The sequence below is a fragment of the Limulus polyphemus genome, unplaced genomic scaffold (assembly GCF_000517525.1).
Source record: "Limulus polyphemus unplaced genomic scaffold, Limulus_polyphemus-2.1.2 Scaffold5090, whole genome shotgun sequence".
NCBI classification, from domain to species: domain Eukaryota; kingdom Metazoa; phylum Arthropoda; class Merostomata; order Xiphosura; family Limulidae; genus Limulus; species Limulus polyphemus.
Window position 1 is genome coordinate 14,157 of NW_013670700.1, and position 10,442 is coordinate 24,598.

Below are 10,442 nucleotides of genomic sequence, written 5' to 3' on the forward strand. Positions count from 1 at the left end.
ATTTCAGGTTTCTAGGTTCTTTGTTCCTGGAGCTATGGCGGTCACATATTCTTTTATATGTGGTTTTTCGCTTGCTTACTTCACAAAAAGATACGCACGCACGTGGATAAGTGACAATACACAAATGTACATTCTCAGTCTCCACTTAGTATGTGTGCAAAATTTCATGTTTCTTGGTTCTTTCCTCTTGTAGCCGTCTATTATTATAGATGGCTACATCTATTTATTTTCGTATTTTTCAAATTGATATTTTATGTTAAAAAACTTTAACATGAGTTTTAATCTTATAGTATTTTATATTTTTTGTCTACATATCAAAAAAACAAATTGTTTTTCCGTCTTTTAAGTAAGCATTTGATAATATTTCAACAACATGAAATATGCGCTGAAAATAGCTTTTGTATAGATGCATATTTTCAAAATAATTGATTGATCGGGCTTAAAGGCCTATGAATTTTGGAAAAAAAGTGGAATGAAACGTACTTGCCAAGAACAATGGATTCGTCAAAACTTTAAAATTACTTAGAAATATATAGTTAACCGCATAGGCAGCAAAAATGTCTAAATTAAGAATAGGTTAAAGAATCGCCAAGTTTTTAATTTTACTTTAAAAGGATGACTTTTCTAGCTGTAACCTAGACGATCTCTTTATAAAAATGGCTGGAGCGAAACAGTTTTACAACTCTCTTCGACAGAAAATTTTGCTCATTTGAGACCGTTGGAATAATCAGCTTTGAAGTTGCCCCCCACTGGCACAGCAGTATGTATGCGGACTTACAACGCTAGAAACCGGGTTTCGATACCCATTGTGTAGCTTTCTGCGTAACTACAAAACAAACAGCTTTGAAGTTAGGCCTAAAAGTATTTTCTACTACTCTTAAAAACAAAACAAAACAAGATACAACTCTCACATTGTATTCATAAGCAAATATCTTCTTAAAAGTCTGATTTCCTGTGGATTTTAGGCCCAGCATGGCCAGGTGGTTAAGGCGCTCGATTCGCAATCCGTGGATCGCGGATTCGAATCCCCGTCACATCAAACATGCTCGCCCTTTCAGCCATGGAGGCGTTATAATGTGACGGTCAATCCCACTATTCGTTGATAAAAGAGTAGCCCAAGAGTTGGAGGTGGGTGGTGATGACTAGCTGCCTTCCCTCTAGTCTTACACTGCTAAATTAAGGACGGCTAACGCAGATTATCCTCCTGTAGCTTTGCGTGAAATTCAAAACAAACAAAACAAGCATTTTCCTCTAGATACCAAGACTTTCTGACACGATCTTTTTGATATCTCTAAGAGTTAAATTATCATGTACGTCTTCGTCAAGTGTAAAAAGCATAAAAGTATACAATACATGCTACCGAAGTGTCTGCTAACGATAGAAAACAAACTGATTGGATTCTAGCTGTGAGGTGTTTATTTCACAGGATGCACTACACAACTTAGAAGATATGCCAGCTTAGATAGCCCTCGTGTAGCTTTGCGCGAAATTAAAAAAACAAAACAAACAATGCTGTGGATTTCAGTTATAATTTCATCCTCCTAAATCTCAGTTAGAACATATTCAAATAAAAATATTCATTACGGGTTATGTGCCGCCTACGAGATATAGCTTCCAGGACATGGTACAACACCGACAAAAATTATTCAAAATTTGTAACGAACAGGATTCTACAAACATTTTGAGAAGAATTCGTGAAGTCAACCATAAATGTCATAATTATCTTAGAACCTTAAAAGATAAAGAAATTACAACACTACAATGAAATAATAGTCTTGAAACATTACATAAGCGTACACCGAATACGACATTTTTAAAAAGTGCTTTAAAAATACGTACCCAACACGTTTTATATTGTAGTTTTATATCAACTAGTCTTTATTAAACAACTCAATTTTGATTTGATCTTTATCCTTTGTTTTATCCTTTTTTCACCAAGTGGCTCATCGGTAAATTTGAGGGCCTAAAAGCTAAAAATTCGGTTTCGATACCTATGGTGGGCAGAGCACAGATAGTATATTGTTTAGGTTTGTGATTAAAAACAAAACAAATAAAACTTGATCTTTACATAAAATCCACGTTTTATTATAGCATAACTGCTTATAATTATTACGAATTGTAGTCTCAAAATAAACAGTACAATGTAGTAATGGGTCATTTCTAGACATAACAACTGGTAAATATGATTTACATTGTGTTTCCACTGTGATATATTGAAGATGTTTCTAATATATTAGTCTGTGAATGACTGAAAAATACAATATTGATGTAAAATAACATTTCGCAATGTACATGTTAGTTTCTATTTCAAGAAGAATAGAGCAAACTCACAAAACTGAATATTTCTTTATATATTAACTTTTTGACATTCCAAAAAATTAGTTAGACGTTTTCTTTCAAACAACTGGGTTTTATTATACTCTTACTAAATTAACTTAGTATCAGCCTGATTATCATATTGTTCTTTGTTCTATTCGTTTTTAGTTTGTTTCCTTTTTATTACGTTTCGGTTCGTCTTTTAGCGCCAATGGGTTGTCAACAATGGGAAATGTGGAATTTGCGGAGATCCGTGGGACGAGCCTCAGCCAAGAGCCAACGAAAATGGAGGAAAATACGGTAATGGAATCATAGTTGAGACGTATGAGAATGGTCAGACAATTACTGCTGCAGTTAACATTACAGCTCACCACAAAGGCCACTTTGAGTTCCGAATATGTCCAGTTAGGTACTCTCGTTATGTCTTTTTACTAATTTGTAAGTGGTATAAAACTTATTTTAATTCGAAAACAAACGTATTGTTATATTTTTGCACATTGTAGATGAATATTTTAGAAATCTTGTGAACGAGGTATGTGTTGTAAAACAAATAATCAAAAACAATAAACGGTATCAAACATGCTGTTGGCGTGAACGTGCTTTGTAGTCACTATGAGAAAAACCTACACATCCATAGTGACTACAAAGTATGTTCACACCAAAAGTATGTTTGATACTTTTCATTATGATATAGGTCCAGCTTATCTCTCTTTAGTTAACTTGTGTTCAGAGATACTGTTGGGGAGTGGAATTCTCCGAAACTAGTATAACCCAATAACACACGTTGATCAAAGTGTAGATTGAACTGGACCTCACTTGAATTTCAAGATTAAATGATTTTCGGAATACTATGCCTATTTATTAAGAGTAGGTATGTTTGATAGATTACCATAGACATTTATTTACAGCATGTGTTTGTTTAAGTGTAGTAGTGTATAGAATTGATTTTGTTCATAGCTATATTTGGTAAATTACCAGTATCGTAAACGTTTCTTTACGACGTGATCTTACTGTATTATCCGTGAAATGCAGCAGATTACATTTTATAGTACAGTATTTGTGCCATAAGTAAAACGAAGAAAGGGTTCCTTTGCAAAACGTGTTTCTTAATACATCAACAGTTTCTAAAGGACGTTGTTCTACAGTATGCTCTGTTAATTCATTAATATCAGTAATACATAGCAAGTGTTTCTTTACTGTTATTGTTTGTTAAGTCACTTCTATCAAGTCTTTGTTAAGTTATCAGTAAAATGGCAAGTATATTTTTACATTATAAATTTCTTAAATTACCAGTACTCTAAAAATAGATTTTTACAGGGTGTATTTGTTAAATTTTCAATATCATACCCCAGACGCCTCCTTAAATAACGTGTTTTTTAAATTATCAGTGGAATCAATGCGTATATTTACAACGTATGTTTGTTAAATTATCATTACCATACAGCAGACACATCTTTAAATAATGAGTTTTTACATTATCAGTAGAGTAATAAATGTTTATTTGCAGCGTATGTTTATTAAATTGTCGTTTTCCTCCAGTAGGCGACTCCTTAAACAACGTGTTTCTTAAATTATCAGTAGAGTAACAAACGTTTATTTACAGCGTTGGTTTGTTAAATTGTAAGTTGGTCTAACTGACGACTCTTTAACAACGTGTTTGTTAGATTTTTAAAGTTTAGATGGCAATTATTTAAAGAATGAGATTGCTAAGGTATCAGAAGAGTAACGAGCGTTTCGTAACTGCATCCATTTATTAGATGGACAATATATTCTATTTCAGGCTGTTTGATAGATTGTTTCTAAAGCATTTATTGTTAACTTCTGATCAAAGCAATCTAGTTACATAGATCATAATTAAACTTCAACACATATCTGAGTTTAGTTAATAAAATATATGTTTGTTACGTTCTATCTTTTAAAGATTCGAATGCATTGCTTCATCTTTTAACGAAATTTTCGGCCGTAATCTCAATAATACCTCAGGAGACTTGGCCAGCCTAGTGGTTTGCTTCATCTACTATTGTAGATTTAATGTTCCTTTAATAACTTAGCAAAACTTTACACAAGTTACAAGCTGTGACCTATAAAAGACCATTAAACTTTAGAGTAGCCTAACATCTCAGATAAATTACTACAACAAATGTTAGTGTTGGATGTAGAGCCGTTTATTTGCAGTGTTCTGCATGGCAGACGTTTCTGTATAGTATGTGTTTATTCAGTTATCTAAAGACTCTAGCAGACCTTTGTTCGAATGCAAACACGAAATTGAATTAAAATAATGAAAAAAAACAATAATGATCCGATTTCACTTCTAGATTACGATGACAAAACAATTTCATGAAAGAACAGATAAGAGTAATCCTACTAAAACAACTTAAACAATACTCTAGACAGTAAGCTGCAAAAAATACAGCATAAATACAACTTCAGTTAGAGGAAAAGGCTCAGTTTCACTTTCAATAAAGCTATGCATACGTATAAGAAAGTATACACACATACATACTCATAAACTCAAGTATGCCGGAAGTTTGAGGGAATTGTTGTATGATATAACTTTATATATGATAGATAGATAAATAGATAGATAAAAATTATCACTAATGGCTTTGTAGTTTTTTTTTTTCTTATTTGGAGTTCATCCCTTTTCTTTTTTGTATTCCTCGAAAGATATGAAAACCAAAAAGAGGATCAGGATTGTCTAGATCAACATGTGCTCGAATTAGCTGATGGTTCTGGATACAAATACATATTACCTCTTGGATCGGGAAAAGGAGTGTTCTTGATTGACTTGAAACTCCCACATGGCCTCACGTGTGAACGCTGCGTCTTCCAATGGCACTATAGAACAGGTAAGACATTTTAGATATGTCTGTGTATAATTTTTGCATTGTAGCCCTTACCAGTTACTTACTGCTGAGAGAATTATAGCGAACTGTTAATTTAATTGGGCTTAAGTATGTTCAGGCCAAAAGTATAGACATAGCAACTTCCACTCAACAAGTATTGAAAATCAACTACCTGTGCCCAGTAAGAAACGACTAAAAGTATTGAGACATGACCTCTTTCTCTCACTAAGAAATGACCAAAATATTGGGACAGCAACTCATTGTGAAACAAAATAGTGACCAAAACTATTGAGAAAACAACTGCAACCCCACAAAGTAATGAACAAAAGTATTAAGAAAGAAATTCCCACTAGGTTATGACCAAAAGCATTGAGGTTAACTCCTTCGCCCATTAAGTAATGCCAAAGGTAGTAAGACAGCAACTTCCAGCCCGAACAAGTAATGACCAAATGTATAGAAACAGTAACTCCCACACTCACTAAGTAATGACCAAAAGTATTGAGACAGAAACTACAACCCCAATAAAAATGATCAAACGTATTGAAATGGCAACTCTCAATACCAATGAATGATAGCCAGAAATATTAAGACAGTAACTCCCACTCCCACCAAGAAATGACCAAAAGTAATGAGACAGCAACTACCTCTCCCACTAAGCGATGGCCAAAGGTATTGAAACATTAACTCCCACACCACTAAGTAATGAATAAAAAATATCAAAGGAGGAACTCACACGGCCACTAGATAATGTTAATAGGTATTAAGAAGGTAACTCTCACTCCCACGAAGTAATAGTCATAAGTATTGAGAAAGTAACACCCATCAAGGAATGAAATTATCGAGACAGTATATTCCACTCCACTAAGTAATAACCAAAATATTGAAGCAGCATCTCCAACCCCATTGAGTAATGACCAAAATTATGGAGACAGTAACTTCTTACCACTCTAACGAATGATCAAAATTATTAAGTTATCAACTCTCACTCCAGTACGTAATCGCCAAAGGAATTGAGACAACAACTTCCACTCCAACTAAAAATGACCCAAAGCATTGAGGCAGCAACTCCAACCCCATTATGTAATGAATAAAGGTATTCAAAAAGGAACTCTATCCCTAATAAGTAATGGTAAAAGTTACAGAGACAGGATTTAAAGCTTCCAGTAAATAATGTCCAAGTATCGAGGCAATAACTACCCCTCCCCAATAACCAAACATCAAACGTTTAGAGACAGGAACTTCCACCCACCTAAATAACGCCCAAAGGTATTGAGAGAACAACACCCTCCCCCACTAAGTAGCAACAAATGGAGAAAGTATCGAGAAGGTTACTATCTCGCCCACTATGTAATGACGAAACGTATTGAGACAGCAACTCCCACCCCTACTAAGTAACTAGAATGATAAGTCAGGCAACAACTTTCATACTCATTAAATAATCACCAACCGTATTGAGACAACAAATTCCACCACCACCACCACCTCCTAAGTAATCACCAAAAGATTGAAGACAGCAATTCCCACCTCATTAAGTAATTGCCAAAAGTATAGAGACCGTAAATACTTCTCCCATTTCTGACCAAAAGTCTTCAGACAATAAATTCCCTCCTACCAAGTAATGGCTAAAAATATCGAGACAGTAACTCCTACCCACAATAAGTAATAACCAAAGATACTGAAGCAGCAACTCCCACCCCATTAAGTAATAACCAAAAGTATCGAGACAGTAACTCCCATTTCCACTAAATAATGACCAAAAGTATTAAGATAGAAATTCCCACCCCACTAAGTAATAGATAAAGGTATTGAGAAGCATCTGTATCCCCAGTAAGTAATGGCAAAAAGTTTGAAACAGGAAATCCCACCCCTCTAAATAGTGGCCGAACGTATCGACAGAGCAACATGCACCCCACTAACTAATTGTCAAGAGTATCGAGACAGCAAGTACCTCTCCCAATAATAAATGACCAAACGTATTCAGAGAGTAAATTCAACTCCTATTAAGTAATGGTCAAAAGTACTGAGATAGCAACTCTCATCCCCTCTAAGTAATGACCAAAGGTATTGTGACAGCAACTTCATCCTCACTAAGTAAAGACGAAAAGTATTGAGACAATAAGGCCTTCTTTTACTAAGTAATGGCGAAAAATATTGAGAGACAAGTTTCATCGCACTAACTAATGGTCAAAAGTATTGAGACAGCAACTTCCAATCCCATTCTGTAACAACCAACGGTATTGAGACAGTAGCATTCCACCCCTCTAAGTAATGACCAAAATTACTAAATCAGAATTCCCCACTCCATTAATGGAGAGACAGCATCTTCCACTTCTATTAAGTAATGACCCAATTATTGATTCAGCACCTTTCACGTAATGAAAAAAGTATGGAAACATCAACTTTTTCTTCTAATATGTAATGAGCTAAGAACTTCGAAGGGAAATCTCAACTTGCATGACTGCGTTAAAAAGTTTAAAAACTACTCCATACAGTTATTTGTAACCAAGGGGCTAAGAAAAGGGTAAATTATGATCTTCTAACTGAAGTGCTCTAATTAATGAATATTCTCGGAATTCCAGCCCTCCTACTCATATACATTGGCTGTGAAGTGACTATGTAAAGCCTAACATTAATTAGTTCTCAATTAATGTAAGTTTTGAAATGTGTTATAAAAGGACATGTACATCTGCGTCATTAAATTCAACAGCCAGGACACTAAGAGTTCAGGACATTCACTACATTCACTTCTACTGAATTGCACGAAAAGCTCGGTACATCCTTATTGTTCTTCAAACCTCACATTTTGGGAGAAATAAATGAAATAAAATCATGTGAAGTAATGTATCTCGCTACTTACTATTTGCTTTCGATAGATGGGTCTGTGTTTGAACATAATCTGAGAACACTTAGGATATAAGTATGCCTTCCCAATCATGAAGACAGGTAAGGGTAGTAGTATAAATTGTTTCGTTGGTCATATGGATTCTATGAATTCCTTGTCGTATTTTGAAGTTTTGTAAAGTGCAAAAATGAAATTCTAAGGAGAATGATTATATCTTTTTCTAGCATGGTAATTCACCATAACGTATAGCATTTTGGATTAAGCAGTGGTTTGAGATAAATTATGAAATCCGCCTTAGCTAACTTGAATCCCGATATGAATTCATTTGGTATCACTATGGTATATTTGGAAAATTGTTGTAGGAAAGAAGAGTCAGACACATAAATATCATTACATTTGAAGCTGATAAAAACATTGGTAAAAGAGTGCAAAAATGTCCACTCGTCATTAAGATACGACCCCAGTGATAAAATAAGACAAAGTTTGCCATTTCATTATATTTCATGTTACAAATACTGGTCTAACTATAATAAATATAGTTATGTATGAACCTCTAAACTTAAATCATATTTAACAAATTCAGTCATGAACAGTTTAGAATAACTTTGTCAATCACTACTTTACGATTAAACCTTATTATCTGCTAAATATATGAAAACCAAACAGTTATGGATATATACGAAGGTTAAATTGCTTATAAATAAATAAAATGCATAGCACATATCACAATTTGTCTTGACATGATTGTTAGATGGAAATTAAAAATCAACACGACAGTCGTATTATTGTTAAGTAAATACGTATGGAATAGAATTACAAACCACACACTTTAAACCATCTCTATAAATTTACAACTTGCACACAGAGTAATTAAATACAATTTATTCATTCGTTGGAGTCTATGGTATAAAATGGCGAAAATTATTGAGAGAGCAAGTCACATCCCACCAAGTAATGATCCAATGTAATTAGATAACAACTCCCAAAGACTTAGAAAATTGGTTATAGTAGCGACCATATGCGGTTGCTTCGATAATTAAGACTACACAGATTGTTTAGGTGTCAGAAGTAAGAGTATGTTAGCATGGACTGTGATCAACTTCAAACGCCAAATGTTGATTCCCTTAGTGAAAGAAAACATAATTTTAGCAGCAACTGGAATATCCTTAAAATTCAATAACGGATGCCAGCAACCAGAGCGTGACATGAATGGCAGCTTAATTATCTTTCAATTAACCAGGATATAGCAGCTCAGCAATCATTTCATTACACAACAAAAACGTAGTTTTATAAAATTAATTATGCTTATTTGTTTGCTTCGTGCAAATATACTCAAGCACTATCGGCTCTAGTCAGCCCTAATTTTGAACTGATAGACTAGAAAGAAGGTCAACAGTAACCACCACCAATTTGGGACTGTTCTTTGATAGTTAAATTCCCGTTAAAGCATTTTAGTATCTTGCTTTATCAATGTCAAACATAATTGGTGATGTCCTGATGGTTTATGTTGTTCCCATGACATATTAGTCCTTTATGAATATATATTGCCATTTTACGTTCCAATATGTGTGTGTGTTTTATATTTACTATTGGGTAACATCCTATTTATTGTTATCCTTTGTTTTCTTCCATCATTCACAAGCAAACACTTGGGGAATCTGTGAGGACGGAACTGGAGCTGTTGGTTGTGGACCGCAGGAAACATTCCGAGGATGTGCTGATATCAGAATTGAGGATCCCACTTACGAAAACACAAGTTTTTAAACATAGATTTTTCTTTAGCTGTTAGCTTGGTGTCTCAAACATTCAATAAGTTTTGAAAATGTATTTCAGAATTATATTTACATAATTTTAAATCGTGGAACTAATTAAAAATTTTGATCATAAACTGACCAAAATATATCTAGTTGCATATTTTTTACAGTAGAATAAAACATTAGAGATTAAATAATAAGGAATTAATTTATATGATGAAACTGAGAAAAATATTAAAACATACAAGAGATGTGTTTGTTTGATAACTCGACTAATGAATACGTATGACTTAGCAGGGGAGAATACAATTTCTATTCGCTTTTCAATTTCAACCCAGTGGTTTTTATACACATAATTATTTATGGGTCCATGAACATTTCGGTTACAGAAGCCCTGATAATTAAATGTCACACACACAAAAACATCATCATGAATTAGCATCAATATTGCATTTTGCAAACACTATTTACTATTGGGGTCTCATATGTAATATATATAAAAATGAATGATTTTACACAGTTTATTTTGTCAGGACTTTGCAATAAATGTTGTAACAGACAAAAAAGGTAAAGTTACCCAATATGATTCATTATGTAAACCACACCAGTAGTGAATGGTAAAAAATAAGACTGTAATTTGAGGATTAACACATGGTTAAACGACGAACAACCTTCGAGATTACG

The 10,442-nt window shown here is 33.8% G+C and overlaps 1 protein-coding gene across 1 annotated transcript in view; it reads left to right on the forward strand.

The window, feature by feature from the left end:
• LOC106472108 overlaps positions 1-9,902 on the forward strand; it is an 11,117-nt gene extending 1,215 nt beyond the window's left edge. Inside the window, exons 2-4 of the mRNA XM_022400712.1 lie at positions 2,523-2,725; positions 4,984-5,165; positions 9,647-9,902. Of these exons, the coding sequence (XP_022256420.1) occupies positions 2,523-2,725; positions 4,984-5,165; positions 9,647-9,768 (507 nt within the window). The 3' untranslated portion in view covers positions 9,769-9,902. The remainder of the gene's footprint in view (positions 1-2,522; positions 2,726-4,983; positions 5,166-9,646) is intronic.
• The last annotated feature ends 540 nt before the right edge of the window (positions 9,903-10,442 follow it).